This window comes from Pteronotus mesoamericanus, unplaced genomic scaffold (genome assembly GCF_021234165.1).
Source record: "Pteronotus mesoamericanus isolate MK-2021 breed Mesoamerican mustached bat unplaced genomic scaffold, CSHL_Meso_final contig_20, whole genome shotgun sequence".
In the NCBI taxonomy this organism is placed as follows: Eukaryota; Metazoa; Chordata; class Mammalia; order Chiroptera; family Mormoopidae; genus Pteronotus; species Pteronotus mesoamericanus.
This window is the reverse complement of record NW_026555085.1, coordinates 99,705,285-99,732,959: the sequence shown is the minus strand read 5'-3', so window position 1 is coordinate 99,732,959 and position 27,675 is coordinate 99,705,285. Positions and strand designations below refer to the sequence as shown.

Sequence of the window (27,675 nt, the reverse complement as noted above, 5' to 3'; positions counted from 1 at the left end):
GCATCAGCTGAATATTTTAAACCTAAAGCAATCTGAACTTTAGCATTAGAGCGTCAAATTTTTAAAGGTGTGTTGATTTTCATTTCAATCACCTTAAATTTACAGATAAATTCAGGGAAAACAAATATTGCCTTTTTTAAATGTTGAATCTGTTTATACAAGAACATGAAGTAGCAACACTTCCCTTCCCTGGGGTCTTCTTTCTCATGTGAAAAAAAATCTGGTGTGAGGGGGAGAAGGGGTGAGGGCGAGGGCTATTTATAAGAAAGTTTCCCAAACTGTTGAACATGCCTCCCTGATCTTTCAGAACCCTGTAATGTTGGTCCTGCTTCACTCTTCACTAGGGACCATCCGTCACTAGCTGACAGATGCGGTGGATAACTGGCTGCCACACACCAGAAGCACCCAAAACAGAATGCATGTTTTACATGTGGAAGCATGACCTTATTCTAACACCTCTTTATACCCTCAGGGGAAAATAGGAAGTTACCAGTGATTTCGCTCCAAGTTTGCTCAGATTGTGGCTTACAACACCTTCGAGCTGCTCCAGCGGACACTGGAAACGCTGGCAGACGCCGCAGGCGGCACGGTCCGGGCAGAGCTGCCCTCCAGGCCGGGCTGGGGAGCTCAAGCCCCAGCTCTGCCTCCTTTCACATCAGTGAGAACACAAGCCCGGGCAGCCTGCGTCAGATTCGGAAAGACTGACAGAAGGGAGGGAAGTAAACCGCCGAGAACAGAGGGTTGTGCACCAGACCAAGGGGAGGAGTGAAAGCTCCACGTTGCTATGACAGTAAGACCGTGTTAGCAAACTGTCAGAGGAAGGTTTTCATCGATCCTGAGGGAAAAATCGAGTGTGAACTATGCACAGCAAGTGTCCTAAAAAGCTAAAACTTAGGACAAAAACAAGAAACATGGTAACTGTCTTTAAAACTACTTTGTTTACAAATTGCTTGTAAAAATGGCTGTATTATTTGGTTTTGTGTGTGATCTTAGCTCTCTAACTAGGTTATAAAAATCCTTGTAGGCAAATCTAGTAATCGTTTGCTTCTCTCTCTGTCTTTTGTTATTTTTCCTGGAACGTTCTCTCTATCTTGTTTCAATCTGACTCCTGCTCATACATCTCTCCAAACCTGCCCGGCTGAAGGCCTCTGCAGACCCCCCACCGAGGGCCTTTCCTGACCGCCAGTCCCTCCTCTAGCACCCGTGACTGACAGCTCATACAGCCTGTCCTGTTCTGTCTCTCTTTTGAACCCACCCTTCCCATCCTTTGGTCTCTGGCTCCTTTGCTTCCACTCCCCTCAAGCCTCCTTTGTCCCTCAAATGCAGGTGCAGGTCACACGTGAACCCATCCCACTGGGCCCTAAGGTCTTGACCCCCGGCGCCTCCTATCTTGTTTTCTTCTGCCCACCCCCCACCTCCGGTCTCCCAGCAATACCTTCCTTCTCCTCTATCCCCTCCCATTAGGGCACCAAACCCCTCCTTGACTCTCAGCCGCATGTCGTTAAACACCCTTCACAGCACTGACCATGGAATAAACTCCAGGCTCCTCAGTCTGCGCGCGCAGGCCCTAACTCCTCCTCCCAGGACACTCCCCATTCTCACTGGCCACTAACCTTTGCTTCTGCGCAGCAACCTTCACTTTCCCAAGCGTTCTTACTGCTCACGCTTTTCTATAGGCACACACAGCCTCTCCCTCATCTTCCTCTATTCTGTCAATCCTGCCACACGAAGGGCCCCAGTCTCAGAGCTGCCAGCCCACACTCTCCTGTCCTTATATCCTCCCAAGTTAGTCTTAAGTAGAGTTATTTGCACATCAGGTGGCCACTACCACCAGTAAGTCGGGGTATAAGCCTATCTTATTTACACAACATTTCCCCCAAAGATTCTCAAAATGTTCTACATAAAGTGGCAAGGACTCAAAAAAAATTTTTTTTCTTTTTTACTTAAAGTGGTTAAATATGATGGTCTCAATCATTTGTATGAAATACATATTCTTTCTCCGACATCGGACCTTCATAACATGATCATTATTTCATGAAGAGGGAAATTGGGTTTTCCTTACATATGCAAACTCAAGTCTTTTCTAGGAAAATAACCTGCTGTGGTCAATCACAGAATAAGGGATTTTCAGCACCTGACACTACCACATTCTTAAAATAACCATGCCTTCCGTATTGCACAAGCAGTATCTGTAGAAAAGCTGGACGATCCAGACAGACACTGAGGGACAGAGGGACAGCCAGGCGCTCGATAGAACAAGCGCAGTGAAATGCGAGTGGCAAAATTCAGAAGGTGGCATGGAATGCACGCAAGTTTTCAACGCCTGAAGTTTCAACAAAATGTTGGTAAATCCAACAAACAGAATCTACATACACTATCATCTGTCTGCTGCGCCCCATCAGGGGCACACGGGGACACAGAGAAGGGCTGCGTCCAGCAGTCACGAGTGACGCCCGGTTGCCTGTGAACGTGGGGCCTGGCTCATAGCAAGTGCTGAGTGAATTAAGTATCTGTTCAATTAAAAGGCTCCCAAAGCGAGTTTGGCTTGATCTCTATTACAAATGCATTTTCATCTGTCTCACACTAAAACTGGCTGATTATGTCTGACTCTTCCCCTAATCCCTGCGCCAACAAAATTAAATGCTCCTTAAGGCCAGGAGCCATCTAGTCTACACATTTGCCGATGTAGTGCTCTCAACTGCAAAGCTGTCTTAGCCTCATGAAAGAAAGAAAGAAATATGTCGACACCGGCTTTATACCCTGAGAACGGTTTCGGGTGCGTCTGCCGAGAGGGTTAAAGCGCAAGCCGAGGCCCTGCAGGGAGCAGACGGGCTTCCACCAGACTGGAGAGCCAGAGCGGCCCGGAGGGCGGGGAGGGTGGCAGCGATGGGTGTCCCTGAGGTGACCATCGTAGGAAGCTGTGCACCTTACAAATGCGTAACGGGAGATAAACGGGGGGCGAGGAGAAGGGCACGCATCCGCCCTGGCGGGGGTGGGCGGGGGCTCAGCGGCTGGAGTGTCACCCCGTACACCAAAGGCTGCAGGTCTGATCCCCAGTTGGGGCCCATGTGGGAAGCATCCAATGGATGTTTCTCTCTCACATCAATGTTTTTCTCTCTCTCTCTCCCTCCCTTCCTTCCTTTTTCTCTAACAGCAATGGGAAGAAAATGTCCTCGGGTGAGGATTAAAAAAAAAATAAAAAAAGAATACTGGTTCATTGGGTGAATTTTAAATCCAGGGACCACGGATTCAACAGAATATGATTCAAGTACGTTTCTCATGGGTACGGAGTGAAGAACTTGGGCCCTACAGCTGTCTGCCTGGGTTTAAATCCCGGCTTTGCCACTTATGACCTGCAGGAACCTGTCCAGGTGACTCCGTCTGCCTTCGTTTCCACGCTAACACAGCGGGAGCAGTAGCGCTACCTTCTTCACAGGGGTTTTATAAGGATTAAATGACATAAGGGACATAAAGCACTTCACACAACACCCAGCACGTAGTATACATTCAGGAGAGGCTATCTTATTACATGGAAGGGGTCATCTAGAAAATAAACAGAAGAATGAAGACTGGCAGTTCTCTGAAGAAAGCCTGGTATTACTGGACCAGTAAACGTATCGTTTTGTGCTTTGGAGGTAAAGATCAAAAAGTTGTTTCCAATTGGTTTCAACCTCAGATCACATTAAAGAGGTAATAACAAGCACTTCAGATGTTTTCTACTCTAGCCAGAGATCTGTTTCCTTCAGATAGTTAATGAAAGGGGAAGAAGAAAGAACCAGTTCACCTATCTGTGACCCCCGGTTCTTGGGGCTCTTGGTATAAACATCTGAGGCTGAACGCTGGGATCTTGGCTTCCTCAAAGCCTAACCCCACTGTAACAGACCGGGAGACGATGACCAGTTCTGCTTTAATAACGATCCTCTGGCCTCTGACTTCTTTGCTGTCAATCCCCAGAAGCTCTTGTCCCTCAGCTGCAGGCACATGTCACACACTAACCCATTCCGCTGCTCCCTAAGGTCTCAACCCCAGGGCCCCTCTTCCCAGCTTTCTCCCAGCTTCCCCGCACCCTGCTCCTATCTCCCAGCAATGCCTTCCTCCTCCTTTTCCCCTCCCTTTATGGGACCAAACCCCTCCTGACTCTCAGCCACATGTCATTAAAAAGTCTTCTTCAGACCTCCCTGCGATTCCGAATGTCAGATGCTTCACCCTAAACAGGGACCTCACTGGGAAAAAGCTATGACCTCTAGGGCCTTAAATGGTTATTTCGTTTTGCATTCAAGTTGGAATTTTACCTTATTTATGGAAGAAGAAGGAGAAGGAGAAGATGAAGAAGGTGGTGACTGGCTGAGACTTTCAACACAACCAATCAGAGCCAAAATATCCGCCTTAAAATTAAAAAAAGGTGCTCAGTCAGTGGAGGGGGCAAAAGGAGTACACCAAAGCTTTAAACTGGAGACGGCAAACTCACAGCAGGGCAAAGAAAATTCCAGCATGCCCCTCGCTCACACACATTACGTGCAAAAAACAAGCCCCGGCTGTGAAGCAGCGGGTTATTGTCAGCGCCTTAGTATATGTTCTGGAGACTGTTGTCATAATGCAGTATTTCTAAAGCACTAAAAACAATTATTTGCAGCACAGAAAGAATGGAACAAATATCATGCAAGTCACCCAGCCAAGGAAAGAAAACTCCAGAGAAAAAAAAAACAGCCAAACTTTTAAAAATGTTAAGATGTTGAACCTTTTGCTTCCACAGCCACGAGAACTGCGAAGGCCCAGGTGAGAGCAGTGGAGCCGCCCTGCGGCCGAGAAGCAACCACGGAGCAACCACGGAGCCACCACGAACCTGACCCGCCAAGCCCAGCCGAGGGCACAGGACAGCCCGCCCAGGCCGCGGCCTCAGGAGCAGAGGGCTTTGGGCGTGTGCTCCTGAGGCTCCGACTGGCTCTGTACGAGCTCATCATGACAACAGGTAACTGACTGCTCCCATGAAGCCAATCAGTGGCCCACCTGGCAGTGCTGTTAGAGGACAACTTTGGTGTCCAAGTTCCAGCTTTCAAATCCCAGCACCACAACTATCTCTTAGGAAAGTCACTGCCATTATTTAACGTTTAGACAGTGTTATGAGACTGCACTTTTTAGGTGCAACTCTCCTGTGGTCTAAGTGGTGGCGTTATCTCCATTTTTTAGATGTAGATAAACTTGGTTTTACAAATCAACTAACACGCAAGTGGACAATCAAGATAGAGTAACCGGGACACAGTTTACGTTTCCACTGAAAACTAGAAAATAGAGAGCACTGGCTGGTGTGGCTCAGTAGATTTAGCACCACCAACCGCGAACCAAAGGGTAAACGGTTCGATTTCTAGTCATGGCACATACCTGGGTTGTGGGCCAGGTCCCCACCAGGGGGCGCCATGAGAGACAACCACATATTAATGTCTCCCTCTTTCTCCTTTCCTACCTTTCTAAAAATAAATAAATAAAATCTTTAAAAAAAAAAAAAAACAAACCTAGAAAGTAGAAATGACAAAAATATATGAAACTGTTTTCAAGTCACTGGACAGGAGGCAGTAAAAGACTTGATCCTGCCTGGGGAGACTTTCCAGGCCACGACCCCAGGATGGGCAGCCACATCCAGCCCAGTGGCCTCCGTGAGCTGAGGGTACGCTGGGAGTCTGGGACAGAAGCCTGCGCAGGGAGATGTGACTGACAGAAGGGGCCCTGGGTCTTAGGCTCAGCCCTGAGCAGCGCCTGCAGGCGAGGAAATGCAGGCCAAGGGGATTCGCTGTGGACCCTCACACAGGGCCCCTCTCACCAGCCAGCACTGAAAAACCGCATCGTTCGTAGGGCGCTGGGCAGAGAACTAAAGACGGTCTGGCCTCAATGCAGAGGCAAAAATGTCTTTAGACTAAGTGTTGCTCTGGCCCCACTTTAAACAGTTTAAAATATAAGACACGGAGGAATTCAACTGTTTCTAAGTAACTTACCTTCGTGCCAGAACGAGGATAGAAAATACCGGTGGGGATACACCACCAGTATGTAACACAGTAAAAATCACAAATGTTTGGCATCCAATAAAAAAATCACCAGGCACGAACACGAAGCAAGAAAATATGACCCATAACAAAAGAAAAATCAATCAAAACTGACCCTGGAATAACACAGATATAGAATTAGCAATATTTAAGAGCAAGAAAATTTTCAAGTATTGATGAGACAGAGGAAATACTCTGAATGGGTTTCCAAGGGGTAACAATATTAATCATAAGGGAAAAAAAAACACTCTGATAAATCCATGGGTCCCTAATAACAGTAGAAAAAAACAAAAAGAAAGAAAAACTCATTTGTTGCTATTTGAAGCAGCTATTAGAACAACTTCTTACTTTGAAAACTGCCAATTAAAGGGAAAAAAATTAAACATTTATACTGAATTCCAATAGAAACTTTTTCAAAGTAGCTAAGTAGCATCAGTTGATGGAAGAAAGTGCTACTTTACAGAAGAAAGCCAGCTCAGTGAATGTGGAAGAAATCACATTATTGATTCAGGCAGACACAGATCATCAACTGGCGGTAAACCAGTAGGTGAATGGTTAGCAGCATTAAATTAATACCAGACAGATTGCCTTATGGTCACATGGAGAAAATATAACTAGACAATGGAGGTACAAGACTGTGATCATCCTGACACCAGGTCTTTCTGATCAATAACGGTGGGCTGACCTGACGTTATGTCTTCTGATGTGGTGCAGCATGAAGATACAAGATTGCCTATGACAGAGTCTCACCTCGAGTGTGTGATCTGAATCCTTCAAGCCTTTAGGTGCAAGCTCCAATTTATAAGAAGTGCAGAGGACAGGGGAACACCTAACACAAAGAGGGAACAGCCAGGCAAACCCAGAAGATAGGGACTTTATAGGTCAACTGGCTAAGTCAGGATTTTTTTTTTTTAAAGCAGGAACAGTGCTGAAAAAAAGAACTACAGGGACAGTTTGAACATAACCAGATGTAGTTGGCTTGGTCCTAGACTGGACACTAGTTTTATAAGCAAATCTGGTCAGTACATTCTTGGGTCAGTTCGGAAAATTAAAATTGGCCTGGATATTATGTGAGATAAAAATTCAATGAAAAGGATCAACTTTTTAAAGGTTACAAACAGTATCTGTGACTACCTATGTCTCATGGATACGCAGATGGACACTCATGTTCACAGAGAAAGTGAAACAAGACCAAGGTGTAAATCGTAGGCGGTGGATGGGGATGCTTTGCTTTTTGCCGGTTTGAATTTACTGACTTCTTCCAGTGCATATGCACTGTTTCTATAATGATAAAAGGTTGTTTACACAATTCCGTTTAAAGAAAATAAAACTGCTAGCCTGCAACTGCTGATCACAAACATGAGAGGTTCCGGTTTTATAATATCTTGCTTCTTGTATGACATCCTTGGGGGACCTGGACCCGCAAGAATCAAATTCCTCCTTTTGACAACAGATGTGAATGAACATGCAGGAAGACCTAAGCAAGAACTTGCTGGATAACAAGCCACTGGCTTTCCAGGAAGGGGGCACGACGAGGCCTAAGAAGGACACCTTTCGTGGCCCCGACTAGAGTGACACCAGGAGAGGCGGGGAGGCGACGAGACGGGCAGGAGGCACCCTTACTCCTCCTCCCTGTGCCCACCTCACTAGGGCAGACCTCACGAGACCCGGATCAGCGGATTAACGGAGGACATAACAGACTTCATTACGGCTGCTTTCTACCAACCCAGCACACGAGAGTGCGCAGGGCGTGTGAAGGCGCGAAAGGTGGTGATGGCGGGGGCGGGGTCACAGCTCCCACAGCCCACTGGCTTCTTACCGAGGGTGCCCGGGGTTTAACAGGGGTCAGCAAGATCACGCAGTTTGATATGTTTGCCCAGGTATGAGGAGTCCCTAATCAGGGGCTCGCTACCTGCGACACTATTACCTTGGGGGAGAGGCCTGAGAAGCATTCGAGGGTCTAACTTACTGCCGCCTAAGGAAATTCCCGCTGCGCCTCAGTCACACACGTGTACGTTCTATGTGCTGCACCGTCATTTGGCCTATCATGCCGTGCCTGTCACACTGCCAGACCCTAATAAACGGTCTCCTGACTGGAAGGAAAGAAGGCAGGCAGGCGTTTTAGAACTAGAAACTTCCAGGGCAAGACTCTGTGCAGGGGTACACAATAAAAACGAATGGAAAGTTACTTGTTTTGTGAAGGCTGAGGTTATCACGGCTTTTTTTCTTTTTTCTTTTTTTGCAAGTCATCTGACCGAAGTCTTTACCTGACATTTCCCATTTATCCCATATTTAATAACCATGTGCCAACTGTGTTAGGAAGTAGGAACAAAAAGCAAATAATGTGTTTCCTATGCCTAAGATCACTTTAGTCAGGTTCTGACATAACCTTACTCTTTCTGAAAGATCCTCCAGAGGGTATACAATTCTCTTATGTAAAAAGCTTAACCATTTCAGTTCACAATACAGAAGAACTGTAAAATTTCCTATATTGTCCCTTATATTTGCTCAAGGGACATCACTTAATTCTATAGATGAACCTCACTGACTTCACAAAACCAGTAAGAGAAATAAAAAACCTATACAAGATAGGTCACTAAAACAGATTAAATCTACTGCTAGCCTGAATTTAATACTAACTGGGAATTTAAATGGCTTACTTAATCCTTTGTTAATTTACATTACGTATCCATGGATGTCAATTCCAGACATTATTTTTTAAATAAAGAAAATTAAAATTTACCTTAGAAAATGGATAATACTTGTATTAGCCTAGAAAGTTTACTTATTTTATTAGCACAAAGTTTTAAAGCGGGTATCTTTATGCGCCAAACAGGACGATGCTACAAACAGCAAGAGATCATCTGCTTCCAGGTAGCTGGTCTAGTGAAACATGGACGTCTACGGGCCGTCTCCTGACGAGGGGCTGTGCACACAGCCATGCTGACTAGCCCTTTAGCACAGCTCTTTTAAGGTAAGAACCAAAACAAACCTTTTGTTTTTGTTAATGTTTCCTGTTAGACAGAAACAAACGAAAACACCAAAACCAGCCTAAACAATAAGGTTTGCCACGTGTACTTTGAAAGTGTCTCAAGGTGCACAGAGCTGTCTCCTGTACGGCCAGGGCTTGAGAGCAACGGAGCACACCCGCCAGCACTACCAGTCTGGGGCAGTTTGGAAGAAAAACTGGCAACAAAACCTACAATAGAGGTACACAGCCTCCCTTACAAAGCCCTCTGACTTAACACTAGAGGGATTCACTGGGGTAAGAGCAGGACAGAGAGAACCTTTTCAATAAGGGTTTTGTAAGAGGAAGTCTCAATGAGCAATTATGAGAGGTCAAATGGCATTACAGACCTTATTTGAGATAATGAAATAATCTTAATACTTTTGTTAAGGTTTCTTTACTGATTTATTTTAACATGGACTACAAAATGGCCTTAATATGGCCTAAAATTGATTTTTTTTGAGAAATAAGAAAAATATAGTTCTAACACAGAAGAACTATTAATGCCTTACTCATCTCTTAACCAATACAAATTCCTTCATGTCAAATATTGCATTGAAAATCTCTGCACATTAAAAAGATGTTAAAAAAGATGTTACATTCCTAAATACCCACTTAACTTAGAGCATCTGTTTACTATCGACACTGTTAAAAACAGTAACGACCCCAGAGGGTCTTTTGGAGGAACTACCTGTTTTTGATTGGTGGCCCAGCAGAAGGGAGGATGATGGGCCAGCGGCGGCCCCTGGGCCTACAGCCCGCGCCGAGAACGCGGCCTTCTGCAGACAGGGATACGGGGGGCAGTCGGCCAGACTCAAAGCATGTCCCACTGTAAGTGCTTTCTGATATACTTATGACTGAACAAAAAAATTACTCCAACATTCGTAGAGCCTCTGTTACGATGCAAACCCTCAACAGGTTACAAAAACAGAAAAAATATAAAGCCCCCAAAGCCCTGCCTGTCACCAAGCTTACAAGTCAGGAATATAATTTATAAGAGTCACAAATAGTGCTGAAAGAGTCAAGAGGAAGCAAAGGGGAGAAGCAAAAACACAAAGACTTCTAGAGGACATTCTACTGGAGCCGAGCCTTGGGGGCGGGCAGGCTTCTGGAAGATGGAAGGGTCATTCCGTCACCCTCGGAGGAGAGCAAAGGCAGAGAAATGGTGGGCAGTGTGAGGCGCATCTGCAGAATGGCCAGGTTGGCTCGAGCCTAATACGTAAGTAAGGGTATGGCAAGGACGGGGAGGCGCTGAGGAATCACAGCAAAGTAACTGAGGTCGGAAAACCTAGTTCCACCTCCGATTCAGATGAATTCTTAGTTTCCTCCCACTCACTGTTCAGTGTCTGCTTGAGCGTCCTGGCGGGCAGGACCGGGGCTGCCCCTCCACGCTCCCCCTCTGCACGGCCCGCGCCGGGGGCCACGTGGGAGGCCCTGGCTGTCTCGGGACAGAGGCAGCGGTGTATAAGGTGACCGCAAGGAACGCCCCTTGGATGAAAGCCCTCCAAGAAGTACTAAGTACTGATGTGAATACTTGAGAACTACTTTTCATTTACTCTTTCCAACAATTCTATGAGGTGTTACTGATGAGGTGACAGAGGCACACGCAACCTAAATAGTTGAAAAAAAATATCAAGAGATAACATTTCTTAAAGTCCATTCACCATAAAGACATAGGCACCAATAATGTTCTGACAGTCATCCTCTCAGCTTTCTTGTTGTCACTCGTAGTAGGTAATCAATTAGCAATAACTGAATGAGGCAGCATCACCTAAACTGATCATATTTTCTTTAAAATTGATGTAACATTTCAGTGTAATTTTCTCATATTGTCCCACTCTTCTAAGTTTTTTTAGAAGCAATACAGTAACAGTGCCAAGCGCTGAGGGCTGGATTTGCGGTCACTTTTACTTGTGTTGTACCTGCCAGTCAAGGGTGCTCCAGCCAAGAGTGCGCGTCCGTTTGGGCCAAGGTCTGACAAGCCCCTCTGGCCCCAGTCAGAGTCCGGCACTGCCTGCCTCAGCGCAGGACCCTCCCTGTCCCTCCACGCCCTCACTTGGAGGGACGTTTGTAATCACGGGGTCTGTGTTCGGGTCCTGCCAGACTTTTAAAAGTGACTTCTGATGAACACCCTGCCTTTTCTCTTATGGTCAACTTTATAAACAAACAGTCTTTAGCAGGTTCAGCAAGCAAGTTCTTTGTTAATACCCAACAGAAATGCCACACAAACGTCTAACAGCTACAGTGAATCACAAGCGTTTACAAATGCACTCTGCTCTCCAGAAAGTCAGCCGCACCCTGTAGGGTGAGAAAAACCTACCTGGTTGTTACTGTTGGCAGCTGATGAATTGGTGTGAGCTGTGCTCGTTGAGAGGGAGTCAAGGAAGGCTTGGTCGGCCACTGAATTGCCACAAGAAAATGGATCTTTCCCGTCACTGGGTAAAATCTGAACGTTAGAGAGAAAGCACAATTACTTTCACAGACTAGAGTTATTCCAGAGCTAGAGTCCCTGACGGCAAGGACTGTCATCTATTATGAGAAAAGGGCTGATGTTCTTAACAGGCAAGCAAGCCAGGAACACCTATAACTACTCCTTTATGTAAGTACGCAGAATTCTATAAAAGGTAATTAATGCCAGTATCTACTTAAATCCTCAGAGTTTCCTCATTCTTGTCCATCTTTAGAATCCTGAATGCACACCACACAGAGCTGAGACATGACATAACCCTGAGACATGTGGACAGAGGTCAGGGCCCACACGCCCTCTGAAACCGGGAGGGGGTGGTGAGAAGGTCAGAAGGTCAGGGTGTGTGTAAACACGCACATTTCTGAGGAGGGCTACAGATTTATTTCACCAGCCTCTCCAAAGGGCTCAACACCTCCCACCCGAACTCTCAGTCAGGAGCGAGTTCTGCAGGCGGCACCAGCGACCACCTTCCCACGGCTGTCCCTCTGCTGGAGGGGGACCGCAGGAACCTTTGCTCTGGCTCTCACTCGGATTTGACCACAGGGCGCCAGGCAACCCTCGTTTCTACTCATAGGAGATGAGGCAAGCGCACCTCCAGCAGGTGAGCGGACCTCCACGCAACCAGCAGGGGGCGCCAGGAGGTTGACTGACTGACGCGGGTTTGCCAGGTGAGTGGGTGTGACCCAGGCAGGGAGCCTCATTCATTGGGGAGTTGAAACCCTGGCCTTGGCATCTGTCATAATAGAACTGAAACCAGGCAGTGGTTCACAGCCACTCCTTTAACACTCTCTGCATACAGGGATGGGAGAAGGCACTAAGGGGCATGTCCTAAATTAGCACAGGGAGAAGCAAGCTACTTCAAAAAATGGTTTAAATTTTCTGAGTCAATTCTACAACAAACGGTATTGTAGAGAGCAGCTACCGCACAATATAAGCAAATGAAAAATAGAGACGTATTCAAAATAATTAAACATTGCTATCCTTGGAAAGAATTTAACCTAAATATTTGGAGTCACTCTTTGGATCTTTGGTCTATAAATAACATTTATAATTATTATAAATAAATTTACAATTTATAATTTTTAAATAATATTTATAAATATTAATAAAAATAACAATAAATTTATAAATAATTTTTCTTAGTTCTACTTCAATGTATTATCCACATTTTACATAATTAGCATGTGCTACTTTTACAAAGAAAAAACTTTAATTAAAAATAAAGCTGCTATCTTCTAGTATGTTATTTAAATTGATAATTCATAAAAAGATGTTCGACAAAGACCAGGTTTAACAGTAAATGACAGTAAGTTCTTACTTCGACATAGTCCGTGGGAACAAGGCCTCGCTCTCCTTTGCTGTTTCTTCCTTCCAGCCATCCTCCACCAACGTCCTGAGAAAAAATTTTTTTTTAAAAAGGAAGAAAAAGAAGACTGCAGTTGGAACTTCCTGCAGAAACTTTGCTTTGGGAATAGTTATACATAAAAAACAATTAACATTAAGCTTTCTATTCCTACAGAACTAAGTTCAAAATTTAAAATTTTTAAGTCTTCTCTTTACTCCAGAGAATGATATTGTCTAAAAATGAGAAATATCAAACTTCAACAGTAAGTGAGCAGAGACTGTGAAACAGCCCACTTGCAGGCTGCCGCTGCTCTGCGATCGCTCCCCGCTTACCAGTCTGTGGGAGGTCACAAATTGACTCGCAGCTCTGCGGGTCACAGAGGAGAACGCACACCCCATCCCGAAAGTCTGCGCTGCCCTTTGCGGCCACCTGGGCCAGCGGAACAAGGGGGAAACGGTGGGCTGAGCCCGGCTCCGGCCCCGAGGGGCTCTGCACACCTCAGGCGGCTCCCCTGCACCCGCAGAAGCACTGCTGCGTGAACACACTGGGTTGCTGGACGACCTTGGAGACAGGGCCCCATCTGCCCATCGTCCCACTCGAAGCCCCCCAACCCCCCGCAGGAGCACGTCTGGGCAGGTGAGTAAGGCGCCCGGCCCAGTGCCAGGTGACTGCAGGCTCCTGAATGAGCCCAGGTCCAGAGGACCGCCCAGCTGACTTGTAGGTGCCCCATCAACAACAAATGGCTGTTTAAGTCACTAAGCTTTACGACTGCTTGATATTTAGGAAATGCTAAGTAACTGATCCATGGTTCCTCAGCTCTTCCGAATAAGCAATGTTAGTAAACTAAATAATAAACGAGTCTATACCAGGATGCCCACTTTTCAATGTACAATGTCTAGCACAAATAACACCCCTTTTTAATTACAAAATCATAAACATGTAATTCTGTAACATAACAATAGCAGACTCAAGCACCCCATATAACATTTTAGGTGAAATGCTCCAATTAGAACTATAAACTATTACACCCATATTACTACCCTACCCACCACACCCAAGCAGGCCTTCCTTCTGCCAGACCCTGCACTATCTCAGCAAAGTCCCACTCTTCCCCCTTAAACTAGTAAGAGTTAAATTCATAAACTGTGCCCTAATTAGTTATTACTTGAATCTAGATAAAAATATTCTCTCAAAGAAATCACTTTAAGCTGCAACTCTGTCCATTTTTGACAACAGCCATTTAAAGACAAAACTATTTTTAAGATATGAAGAATACTTCATTTAAAACAATTAGATAAAAGAATCTAAATTTCTCCTATGATTAAAAATAGAACCCATTTACTTATATACAAATATAGTATATTTTATAAAACTACATATACTTCTTCTACCCAGCAATTCTTCTTTGCATCTACACATAAAACAAGTTTTAGAAATACTGTCAGTACTGAGAAACCACTGCCCCCTGGGCCCCCCGCCCCCCAGAGGCCCCCCACTCCCCCACCCCGGCCCCTCTCCGCCCACACGCCCGCCGGGCAGAGGCGCCCAGGCGGCCGCCAGCCTCCAGCCCTCGCCTCCAGCTCCGCGTGTCCATTTTTAATCGGATGCAGAGCTACAGGCCAGGGTTGATTACTTACTATTCTTTAAACTCAACATATTCTAAAAGTAGCCTCATTTGCTCTTTCTTCCTGCCTTACCTACGTCGCTAAGTCCCCACCTCAGGCGCCCCCCCCCCCCCCCGCCGCCCCTTTCCTTGCCCGTAGCATCTGACCAGGCCCACGGCCTCTGGGTCTGACCCTCCAAAGCCTCCTGCACCCGATTCTTCCCACTCCCATTGCTGCGACCCGCAGCCCTGTCCCCGACTCCCCTTCATGCGGCACAGCTCTACTAGGTTGATGTTTTTGAAACGCAGGTCTCCTTCTGCCACCTTGCCACACCACCACCACCACAAAAGCCAAGCAAACCCTTAAACGAATCCACCACTCAACCAGAGAAGTCTGAAGTTGACGTAGGGCCCGGTGCACAGGTCCCGTGGGAGTCGGCTCGAAGAGCCGTTTTCTCAGGCCACCAGCCTGCGCCCCCATGCGCCTGGGACACTGGATTGCGTGTAGAGCTCCCCGGGAGAGGAGAAGCAGCTGGAGCTCACAGGCCAGACAGACGTGGCCTTGAACCCTTGTGTTGCCACATATGAGAATGATTTTTGGGCAAGTTACTTAACTTCTCTAAGTCTCAGTACCCTCACTTGTAAAAAGAGATTAAAAATGCAGACCTCACAGAGTTCAGGGGGAAATACATTAGAGAGAACATGCATAGCACTCAGCCAAACACCTGGCATAGGCTGTCAGAGATGGCAGCCGAGGCTTGTAAGAAACGCTGAATACTTCCTGACCTCCGCACCTTTGGTCTGGCTGGGGTGTCTCTCTTTCCATTTGTCTGACAGAACCCCACCCAGCTATCTTTAGGGGGCTTCACTTTTCTCAGTATTTGTAAGTACGTATTCCTGCTTCACCACCAATACTTCGTAGGCAATAGGAGAAAAACTCAACGTGGGTTTGAGTGATCAACTCGTTAAAAAAAAACAGAACCTTAAAAAATAAGTCCTAAAGAGACCACCTGCTTTAAAAGCGACAGCTCTCTTACCGGATTTGTGATTGTGATGATTTCTCCTTCATTAACCGTCAGTTCATTATTTCCAGGTTCAGCAGCAAAATCATACATAACCCGTGCCTGTTGGGAGTGGAGAGAAAAAGATGTTACAAATGCAAACCTAGAACAAACACGAACCGCCCGAAGTCCACCTTGTAAACATGCTGGTGTGGACACCGCATGACAGCGGCCGTGGCCACGCGGACGGAAGGCAGGCATGTCACCGAAATGAACCGCCAGCCCACCGAGGAGGCAGGCCACACCCCAGGCGACAGCCCCTGTTCTGTTTGGGAAACGCAACTTGGCAGCCCCACACTGCACTGGGAGATATCGGCCCCCGTTCTTCACGGGGGAGGAGGCGAGCCCCTCCACTGCACCAGGTGAGAAGGGGAGAGCAGACCTGTTCCTGCCGGGAGCACTCCCCCTGGGGAGCAAGGAGACAGGCCTGTGCACATACAGACACATACGCATGTCTTAGAGTCGCACGCCTTTGGATTATCCCCTTGGCATTAGAACTCCCACTATTCCTTATCTAGAGCCACTGGGACGAATTCTCATAAAGCATTATCCTTAGCCAGGTAAACCCGGAATGCAGGATACGTTTAGACGCTCCTCCAGTGCGACCCACCATACAGTGGTCTGCAGGGCTGCGCAGACAGGTCAGGTAACCTGAACAGCTGCGACTTTCAAACTTCTCCCAGAAATGTAAAGCTTGATTTCACAGACAGCAGACTGAAGGGAAGCCTTTCTGGTTGGTGTGGGGTTGCTCTTCCAGCCTCCGCCCTAAGAGGAAGGACCCTTGAGGCACCAACGCACACATGTGGATTGCCCTGGACCCCTGCCACACGTGTCTTCCAGGAGAGAGTCATTGTTGTGAAAAATGCAGTTCCTATATGCTTCTGTGATACGTGATTCCTCTATCTTTCTTAACCATTTCAAACGCTATATAAATAAATGTCTTTCATGGACTATCTTACAAGGGAGTCCATCTTCTAAATCGGGGCTCATCTGTCCCTAGAAACATATGGTTTATTTTTAAAGTAACTGTTTGTCCTAAGAGGCCAACCGAAGTCCCCCCCAGGGTAGTTAAGTAAAATGGACAGAACGGACAGAGCTGCCTTCACTCCACGAGCATTTCCTCTGCACCCTCCACCGCACCACCGTGAGACCCGTGCGGCCCTCGGTGGCCGCGCGTCTCACACCTGCTCACCGACGCCTGGAACCCTTCTCACAGAGACACAGGATCCACCCCCGCCCCCATTAAAGATAAGGGAAAACCCCAACTACGAATTTATTCTGGAATGCATCAAAAATAATAAGATGGGTTGATGGACAAATATGAGATAAAGGAGGGATAGTAAACACTATTTATAGAATCTGGACACTGGGTTTATGGTGTGTTCAATGAAAAATGACTTAAATTTTTCAACATGTTTGAGAGTTTCCATAATAAAATGCTGGAAATGGTAGTGTACAGTCTGTCGGTCAAGAAACAGCACCGGATCCCTTACTTCCGCCTCTAGAGAGAGGTGGGGGGGAGGGGAGAGCAGGCAGACAATTCTGCAGGCATTACTTTTCCTGAGGTCTTTCAAAGAACACGACACTCGGCTGAGGTGAAAGGAGACAGAATTCCATTCGTCATGTTGTGGAATACTTTGTAGAAACACGTCACACCAACCTCGGCCCCGTGTGCGAGGGGGGAGGCAGGTGAGGTGGGTTGCTGAGCCAGGACACGCCCGCAGGACCCCAAGCATCCAGAGCCGGATGTTTTCTTGTTGTTTCTTAAGAATTCCAGTTAGGAATTTTTTTTTTTTTTAATCCAGCTAATTCCAACTAATCCCCAAATACAGGAAGGATACCAAAGCCTCTTGTTTACCAAATTTACAACTTGGTGAAACAGAATGTCAAAAACAAAAAAAACGAAACTCTTACACTTTTAAATGTTACTGCACATTTACTTAAAGAAAAAATGTATATAAACATAGTAGGTTTCTTTAAAATGCTGATCTAAGACTTTTATCCAGAGATGCTTCTTAAAAATTAGAAATGAGAATAATGTTGAAGAACAAAAAGATTTAAAAAGCACATCCTCAAATGAGCATAATGTCAACAAAAAATTACTGACCACTCAGTCTAAAGGAGCAATTTATTTTTTCTTTCTTTCTAAAGAATTTTACACTTTATTTTTCTAAAAGTTTTTTTATCTTTACTGTACTTTTTCCTATTACCATTTAGTCCCCTATACCCCCCTCCCCCCACAATCCCCACACTGCTGTCCATGTCCGTGAGTCCTTTTTCCTTTTTGCTCAGTCCCTCCACCCCCAGCCTACCCACTCCCACCAGCTGTCAGCCTGGTCTCTCTCTATCTGTGAATCTGTCCCCATTTTCCTTGTTAGTTTGGTCTGTTCCTTAGATTCCACATATGAGTGAAATCATATAGTGTCTGTCTTTCTCTGCCTGGCTTATTTCACTAGCTTGATGTTCTCCAGGTCCACCCATACTATTGAAAAGGGTAAAATTTTCTTCTTTTTTATGGTAAAACAGTATTCCATTGTGTAAATGTCCCATAGTTGTTTTATACACTCATCTATTTAGGGTCACTTGGGCTGCTTCCATATCTTGGCGACTGTAAATAACACTGCAATAAACACAGGGGTGCTTATGTTCTTTCGAATTCATGTGTTGGGTTCCCTCGGGTATACTCCCAGAGGTGGGATCACTGGGCCGTCAGGCAGGTCCATTTTTGATTTTTGCGGTGCCCCCACACTGCCTCCCACAGCGGCTGCACCGTCTGCATTCCCACCAACGGCGCACAAGGGCTCTCCTTTGTCCACATCCTCGCCAGCACTTGCTGTTTTCCAATTACGGTTTACATTTAATATTATTTTGTATTAGTATCAGGTGTCTAACATAGCAGTTAGACAACCATATACTTTACAAAGGGGTCCCCCTGGTCTGTCAGGACCCCCCGGCACCATACACAGGTAGGACGTTATTATTGACTGCACCCCCTGGGCTGTGCTTTACGTCCCGTGACTGTTCTGTGATACCCATCTGCTCTTCTCCATGCCGTCACCTTTTTCACCCGTCCCCCCAACCTCCCCCCACCCCCAACAACCACCAGTCTGCTGTCTGTGCCTGTGAGTCTGTTTCCCCTCTGTTTGTTTATTTTGGAGGAGCGATTATTCGCATAAAGCTTATGTAGGACTGGAGGCGTTCAGCACTGAACAGCTGCAGACACTGTCTCCCACTACCTGCTTCTCCCCCCCATCCTGCAGTCGGCTTCCCCTGCCTTCTCTCGGGCTTCCCCTCTCGCTCCCCTTTTACCTCTTCCTCACCCCACACAGCACCCGAAACCCAAAGATGCTGACCCCGACCCCAACTGCCCATCTGCCTAACTATTTTTGATACAGCCTTTGAAATAAAAGTTGTTTTCCTACAATGCTTTTCTAACATTAGTCATACTTTTAAGAAATGACTTAAGTGTTTTCAGGAGCTAAATGTCCACATAGTTCCTAATCAGTAGATAACTTCAACATACACTGAGTTCATAGTCAACCACAATTTATCTTTTCAATAGCAATTTCAAAAAGTATTACAGATAAGGTGACCGGCCAGTAGGCAGCAATCTTACACATTGAGTTCCACTGTCTACATACAGTGAACATTCATGGACTCAGAACTCTCCCAGGGAATGCCTGGGGCACCCAGGGAGCCACCACACACCTGTCTGGTACGCGCATAACGCACCATCCTTAGCACCCACTTCCTCTTGGGATAAGAGAGAAGCACAAAAATACTCATTCTTTCTGACCTATGTTATGGCATCTGTTGTTTCGTCCACCCCTGTCCCTTCTTCTGGAAACTGTTTCTGTCTTGGATCCACACAGTTGGTGAGCAGATGACCCCGACAGGGATAGTCAGAACTCTTTCCCAGAAAGCGACGCGATCTCCAAAATCTATAAAGAACTCATACAACTCAAGACCAAAAAGACAAACAACCCAATTAAAAAAATGGGCGAAGGACCTGAACACTTCTGCCAAGAGGACACACAGATGGCCAACAGACATATGGAAAAACGCCCAACGTCACTAATCATCACAGAGATGCTAATTAAAACCACAATGAAGATATCACCTCAGAACTGTCAGAACGGCTGTCATCAATAAATCAACAAACAACAAGTGCTGACGAGGCTGTGGAGAAAGGGGACCCTCGTGCACTGTTGCTGGGAATGCAGATGGCATAGCCACTGTGGAAAACAATATGGAGAATCCTCAAAAAAGTAAAAATGGAACTGTCTTTTGACCCAGCAACCCCACTTCTGGGAATATATCCTAATATCCCTGAAACACCCATTTGAAAGAATATATGCCCCCCTATGTTCACAGAAGCATTATTTATAATAACTAAGATCTGGAAACAGCCCAAGTGCCAAGAGGAGATGAGTGGATAAAACAACTCTGGTACATTTACACAGTGGAATTAGACACATGGCCGTAAGAAAGAAGGAAATCTTACCTTTTGCGGCAGCATGGATGGACCTGGAGATTATGAGATACTAAGTGAAATAAGCCAGTCAGAGTAAGACAGATGGTCTCACTCACATGTGGAATCTAATGAACAGAATAAACTGACGGACAAAACAGAAACCGAGGCATGGGCACAAGGAACAGACTGACAGCTGTCGGGGGGGGGGGAGGAGGGGACCGGATGGGAGAAGGTGAAGGGATGAGCCAAAGAACACAGATGCGTGACCCACAGACGCAGACGACAGTGCGGCGCAGGCCGGGGGCGGGGGGAAGCGGGCAAAGGGGGGAAATGGGGACGTCTGTGCTAGTGTCAGCAACAAGAATAAAAGGGAAGAAAAAGAAAGTGATGCTAATGCTGGGGAGACTGGGTCTTGTTCTATGAAAATGTTGCCAATGGCCAAGGAGCTGGGGTGTGAGGAGTCTGGAAGACCCAGTGGAGTGGAACGCAGAGAGGAGGGACAGGGAAGCAGCTTCCTGACGAGATCCCCGGGAAGGCCTTCAGCTACTTCTCCCCTTGGAGACCTTCCGGTCATGTGAGCCAAAGTATCTCATTCTGTGCTTTAGCTAACATGAGGTCAGATCTGGTCACTTACAACCAAGAGAGTTCAAGTTGATAAAAACCAATAATTCCCAATGAAAGAATTTAAGAAATATTCTAAATTAAAGAAAAACACTGGATAATTCCTATTTTGAAGAAACAAAAAACCCCAAACCAAAAAAACTAGAACCTAAAATGAACAATAGAGAATTAAACAGTTCAAAATAGAAAAAAAAATCACAAACAAAAAAAACTGGAAGCAACAAAGTTCACACAGGGGTTAGAATGCAGAACACAAGCTCTCATTCTTAAGCATCTGCTTCTTTGGTTTTACATAAATCACAAGTAAATCTTGGAAAAAGGTGGCACATCTTCAGCAATGTCACTCTCCCATCTTTTACACAGACACTCAGAAAGTAACTAAAAAATGTAAACCTTCAGAAACCCAAGAGACTGAAAGATTCCTTATTAATTTGATACCCATGAGAAGTGAAGTAACGGTGCAGGTAATATTTCTATGTACTACTTTATCTTTTTAAACGGCAAGATTGTTTTATATAAGCACACTCATTTGACTGTTTATAAGAATCTTACATATTTAATGCCTTCCTGTTTATCACCTTTATCTAACCAACAAGATCAAAAGAAACAACTTATTCTAACAGACCCCGAGAGCATTACTGTGTTATAACAATATATATAGATGTATTTGTCCCTATTTTAAGTGGTTAAGGCTTAAATGCTTTTTAGCTTATATCAATCTGTGATTTTAATAGCTTTTGTGCTGGTTCAGTTGGTATTTTGAATCAACTATAGAATCTTAAATAGCCCTATAAAATTTCATCTGGTTAGATTCAGCCCACCGCGCCTATCCACTAAGGGTTCTCTGAATTTCGAAGCCACTATCCAATTATCTCTTAGTCCATGTTTTCCATAGCTTCACCTGCTTCATTTAAAACTATGAAAATACGCCCTGAACAGTGTGGCTCAGTTGGTTGGTTGGGCATCATCCTGCAAAGCAAAAGACCACTGGTTCAATTCCCGATCAGGGCACAGGCCTGGGTTGCCTGTTTGGTTCCCAGGTGGGGTACCTACAGTAGGCAACCGATTGAAGTTTTTCTCCCTCTCTTTCTCCCTCCCTTCCCCTCTGTCTAAAAATAAGTAAATAAAACCTTCAAAAAAAAAACAAAACCCAAAACAAAACAAAAACAAACTTAAAACGTAGTAGCCCCAGGGTCCAAGATAAGGAACTCTTTCCAAGAGGACAAGAGCCAATCAACGATTAGGTTTTGGGTATGGTGCTCCGGAAATTTCCAAAGAAGAAAATAAAGTTAGTCTATTCCTTAAATGTTCACATGCAATGTGTTCAATAATCTATTCAAGAATCTAGTAAAAGTGATACAGTTCTGTTAAGGTCTTATTTTAACAGTTGTTCTAGTAAAGATCTTTCCTAATAGAAGAAATTCCTCTAAAGAATTGGAAGCAGCCATTGAGAATGGCTGAAAATTTGATTTTTCTTATGTAAAATTTTCACAAATGAATCACCAATGAAATGAGTATGTCCTTCACAGATGTGTTTCCTAGCCTGGGTTTACACCTGCCGTCCTGATCAAACGGTGCACGTGAAGAAACCTTTTAACTGGTGGTTAAGTAGGAGAGCAGTTTGGGAAATTTCTAAAATAAATAGAAATGTAAACAGAAAGTCACTGAGCACAGGAATATACACTTCCAAGAAACAGTTAGAATTATCTTAAATCTTGGTGTACCAAAGGGCAATTCTTTAATCCCAAAGAGAAAAAGTTCTAAATGCTAATACATAGTCAACGGGTGCCGTCCACTTCCCTCTTCTCCCCCCTCCCTCTGTTCCACTCATGCAGAAGGGCTCTGCAGAGGCCTTGGACTCAGGAAATCCTCTGAACCGAGGCCACGTGGCAACCAAACTGCTAGACACTGGGATGGTCTTAAGAGTTTCAAACTCACCCAGATGGCAGCTTCTTCAGGTAGCGTACATAAGAACAATCGGACAAAGGCATTTCAACACAGTACTTGATGTGGCAGTAACAAACTGGCCACATCACACGTAACATCACTATTACAAAGTAACGTGCCAAAACAGGCACTTCTGACACCCACATGCGACTCGCCTACTCTGCCCACGGCTTCACAGCTTCATAATTAAAGACACATGCATACACACACACCAGTTTTATTGGCTTTTTATTTTTAAGGCCAAGACAAAACAACTGCATCATACAAAAAAACACATGGCTGGTTTTTCTTTAGTTTTAGAGATACTGTTACCCTTTGACCCAGAGGTCTCATTTTGGGAATCCACGCGCTAGAGGCACCTGTAACCACGTGTACAAGGTTGTCCCCTGCAGCACTGTTCGCAGTACAACCCTGGTGTCCACCACCAGGCGACTGGTTAAATAAGCCAAGGAATGTCCGCACCCGGGAATGCTGTGCAGCAATAAAAGAAGAACAACCTCCACGCATTGGCATGGAGTGAAGGCATCACTAAGTGAGAAAAGCAAGTTGCAGAACAGGGCATATTGTATGCTACCTTTTTCACCGGGAGAAGAACATTTATATCTGTATTTGCCAGTATTTCCAGAAAGAAGCGGTAGATACATTATTTTAGAATTTGTCACCTGAAGAGATGGGAGGAGAAAATGAACGGGCAAGAACGGGCATGGGAGTGAGGCTCCTCGAAGTATTTCCCTCCCTGTTCTCTCACTGCCACTGTGTGCAGGCGCCGCCTGCCCAAGGGTTCTACGTCAAAATGGAGGGCGGGGGAGCCATTCACAGTAGCTGAAGAAGATAGAGTATGTACTGAGGGAATAAACTGAAGAGAGGTGTACGACTGATCTGGAGAAAGATTTACGATGTTCCTGAAAGGTATAGAAAATTGGGAAAACGGGGAAGGACTGTAGATTGCAAAACAGTCGCAATGAATCTCCCCACCCTTGGATGGATGCTCCTGTGCAGAGCGACCGCCACTCCTCCCACTGAGAAGCGAAGGCTACCTTCCCCGTCCTGACTCCGGACTTGGCCACGTGCTTGCTTTGGCCGACAGAGGGGCGGCAAAGGCCTGCAAAGCGCTCGCACGCGGGCTTGTGCTCTCCCGGCGCAGGAGCCTCTGTGACCAGCCCGACCCAGCCAGGGTTCACCCCTGCGGAGCAGAGGCCACGGCCTGACCCCAGCCTCCCAGCTGCACAAGGTGAGACCCCCAACATGCGGGCGAGGCCATCTGAGGCCACCCAGCCTCGGCGGGGCTTTCCAGGCCACAAGAGCCACCCACAGAAATAATACGCCGGTGTTTTAAGTCACCATGTTTGGGGGTAGTTTGTTATACAACAACAGTAATTTGTACAAAGAACCTCTTGAAGTTTATAGAAGGAAAACCCAATGTCATCAAGATAGCAACTCTCCCTTCAATGTTTCTTGTAAAAATACAAACAAGATTTCTTTTTTCCTGAAACAGAACTAATCCTAAAATTTATTTGGACATATAAATACACAAAAATAGCCAAAAATTTTTTTCACCATTAAAAAAAAAGAGCAAGCAGAGACTAGAAAAAGTAAAAAACCCACACAACTTCCAAAGACATAGAAGTGTGGTAGTATGATAAAGGAGGCATTCTATTGTTTTACAATAAATGATAGCTCTCTGGGGTAAAAAACAAAATGAATGCCTCACACCAAAATAAATTCCAAGGTGAAAAAAAATTCACATTAAAAAAAAGGAAAGAGGGAACCACATTCCCCCATATTTAGTGCCCAGAGTGAAATCTCCAAATACCATTTTCCATGAAAAGAAATCAGATTTACTTAGGGAAATGGCTGATTTCAAGTTTCAAGGGGGAGAAACCCAAGAACAAAACCCAAATGGCATGCAAGATGGTTTGGACCATTTTTTTCTTACCAGATACCAAAGACAGCGGCACAGCCTCCTACGGTTGTATCAAAAAGGACAAGACTCCAGCTTACAGAGGAGTTGGCTGTCCAAATAAAGGACAATATGAGTGTCAATAAAGATAAGGACTGAAATATCAAATTTGTTTAAACCCATGAGTTCAAAATGACAAAACTAATTGGCCACCATTACAGGATACTAGGGAATCAACTCATTTTGAAAACACGTAAATAAGGTGAAAAAAATTGGCATTTATCCTGCTTCTCCTTTACAACTGTACCGCAAACTAATCAAGTAGCAGACAAGAAGTCTCTCTTTATAAAAATATTCCAGCTAATGCAAAATGGTGCAGCCGCTATGGAAAATAGTATAAAGATTTCTCAAAAAAAAAATTAAATAAATAAAAGGAAAAGAAAAGAAAAAAAAGAAAACTGCAGCTACCATACAATCCAGCAATCCCACTCTGGGTATTTCTCTAAAGGAAGGAAATCAGGACCTGGAGGAGACGTCAGCGCCCTCAGCGTTCACTGCAGCGCTGCTCACAACGGCACGGGCAGGAAAACCAGTGTCCTCTAGCAGGTGGATGGATAAAGAAAATGTGGTACCTACACGCAGGTGGTCAAAAGGAGGCTTATAGTTGTGATACAAACAAATAATACAGTGATTAATAAATAATTATAGGAGAATAAACTCCATGTTTCATGTACTCACAACAGTAAACCTCCTTTTGCCCACCCCTGCACAACAGAACATTTTTTCAGCCTTAAAAAAGAAGGAAATTTTGAAATATGCAAAAGCACGAATGAACCTTGAGAACAGAGATAGAAAGAGAATAACAGAATTAGGATATAATTTTTCAATCTCTAATAATTTAATGCACCTAACCATAGTGCATCCAAAAGACAACCAGAAATTATTTGCCTTCTGGTGGGATACAATGCTAACTAAGAAATAAACTTGAAAATTAGAATATTATTGACCCTGTGGATCCCAGTACCAATTTACAGAGCTACAAAGGGATATAGTAGACTATGCAATGAGGGTGCAATAGCAAATCCAGCTACAGGAGATCACAGAACATATGTTTTCTAACAAATAATTTCAAACGACAAAAACGAAGCCATGGGGCTGGGGGGAGGAGGAACAGGCGTAAAGGAACCTATAAATTAAGAGACTTAGAAGATCTATCACAATTGCAATATACGGACTATTTGGATTCTGAGTCCAATAGAAAAGATTATGATATTTGAGACGACTGGAAATCTGAATACTTAAGCGATGAACGATATTGGAAAGCATTCAACTTTCAGGTATCAAAATGGTACTGTAATTCTATTTTTAAAGGACTCCCCATCTTTAGTGATTGGCACTAAAATACTTACAGATGAAGTGATAAAATAGCTGGTATTTCTTCGAGTCTAAAGGGCCCAGAGGGGGAAGCTGACAGGGTCTCGGTGGAACAGGGAAGTCAGGAGCTGCTGAAGCTGGGAAATGCCTTCATCGCACTATTCTACTTTTGGATGTTTAACATTCTTCATAATAAAAAGGTGTTTGCAGAAACTATAGAAAGTACCACAGGAAATGTTAAGAGGATTTTTAAAGTAATCTTGCAGGGGATGAAGACTCCAAATATGAAACAAAACCCTGAAGTCCTTAAAAGGGAGAGGGGACAAAATATCTCTTTATGCAAAATAAAACATACCTGCCCCGCCTGGCAAACACCAGTATAAACAAGATTAAAAAAACAGGTGACCCATGGGAAAAATACCTGCAACTCATGTATGTCATGGTTAAAGGTTGGTTCTCCTGCTCTATAAATGGTACCTACAAATCAATAAGGGGAAAAAAAAGTAAAAAGGGCTCTTAAAAATTTAAAACCTCTCTTATAAAACTAGGTAAATATTATTTTCCACCTATCGGGATGGCAAAAAGACCAAACTCTGGTAACCGCACATGTTGGTGAGGGTGTAGGTTCCGGGAAACAGGGGCCCCTGCCACACGCTGACAGGGAGAGAGGCCGTTTGGCAGCGACCGTCAGCGCCGCACACACTCGTCCTCTCTCACCAGAAAAGCCACTTCTGGGACTCTGGCCTCTGGAAATACTCACACTTGTATAAAACGACATTACGTAAAAGCTCGCTCACCGCAGCACTGCTTGGAAGAGCAAAGGACCCGACACAGCCGCACAGAGAGCAGAGACCCTCCGCACAATGGAACACCCTGCACAGCCAAGGAGGAGGAGGAACTGCTCCTTGTCCGGACGTGGGGTTATTTCTAATGCACATGAGGGGAACTCAAAAAACCCCTGGAATTACTTTGTGGAGGGCAGACCCTTGGAGTACAGGCGTCCCCTGCTAGGTGAGAGTTCTAGGAGCCCACCTGGATCGGTGCCCCAGCTGGCAGGGTTGTGAGAGGCTGTGTTTGGCTTCAGGGAATTTTTGTTAACACTCTTTCAATGTGTTTGCCCATTTCCAGATGGTTGACTTATGAGCGCACCTGCCCACACTGTGCTGAGCGTTCAGCAGTTTTTGACCTAAAACAGCAGGACCCCCATGCCTTACCCTCCCTATTCACCCATCTTACCCCAAGTGATGTTTTTTGTTCCCCTGGATGAAAAAAGTCCTCAAAGGGAAACATTTTGCCGATGTAGAGGAGGGGAAACAAAAAATGGCAGAAGCACTAAAAAGCATCAAAGTCAATGAGTCCAAAAGCTGTTTTGAGCAGTGAAAAAAGAGTCTCAAAAGTCTGCATCAAATGGAGAGTACTTAGAAGGTGGCTTGAAGTTTAACCATGTAAGAATACATACACAATTTTTTTTCAAATAAATTCCGGGTTCCCCCTCGTATGTGAGAAAATACAGCAATACACACTATGTGTGTAAAAGAAGGGGAAAATACATTTGCTTGAATGTGCACAGAACATCTCTGTAGAGAAGACAGCTGGCTGAAGGTGGGGAGGGACGGGGGAGGAGTTTCCATCTTTTCCCCTTTGTACGATTTTAGTGTCTTATTTTTAATATGAACCTACTGCGTGATTTGAAAGCACTGTCTTGTACCTCACCTTGGAAGCTCAAAATCCTGTTGAAAATACCACAATCTACTACAGAATCTTCCCCAGTTAGGGCAAAGCACAAAGCGTCCCGAAGTTGAAGTCAGGAGACAGCTGGACAGCAAACAGAGTCTGTATTA

General features: G+C 45.1%; 1 protein-coding gene across 1 annotated transcript in view; it reads right to left on the bottom strand.

Moving 5' to 3' along the window:
* Nucleotides 1-27,675, bottom strand: part of SNX9 (sorting nexin 9) — a 79,491-nt gene that overhangs the window by 31,983 nt on the left and 19,833 nt on the right. Inside the window, exons 2-4 of the mRNA XM_054570160.1 lie at nt 15,495-15,581; nt 12,828-12,902; nt 11,363-11,488 (exon numbers count right to left, since the gene is read on the bottom strand). Of these exons, the coding sequence (XP_054426135.1) occupies nt 11,363-11,488; nt 12,828-12,902; nt 15,495-15,581 (288 nt within the window). The remainder of the gene's footprint in view (nt 1-11,362; nt 11,489-12,827; nt 12,903-15,494; nt 15,582-27,675) is intronic.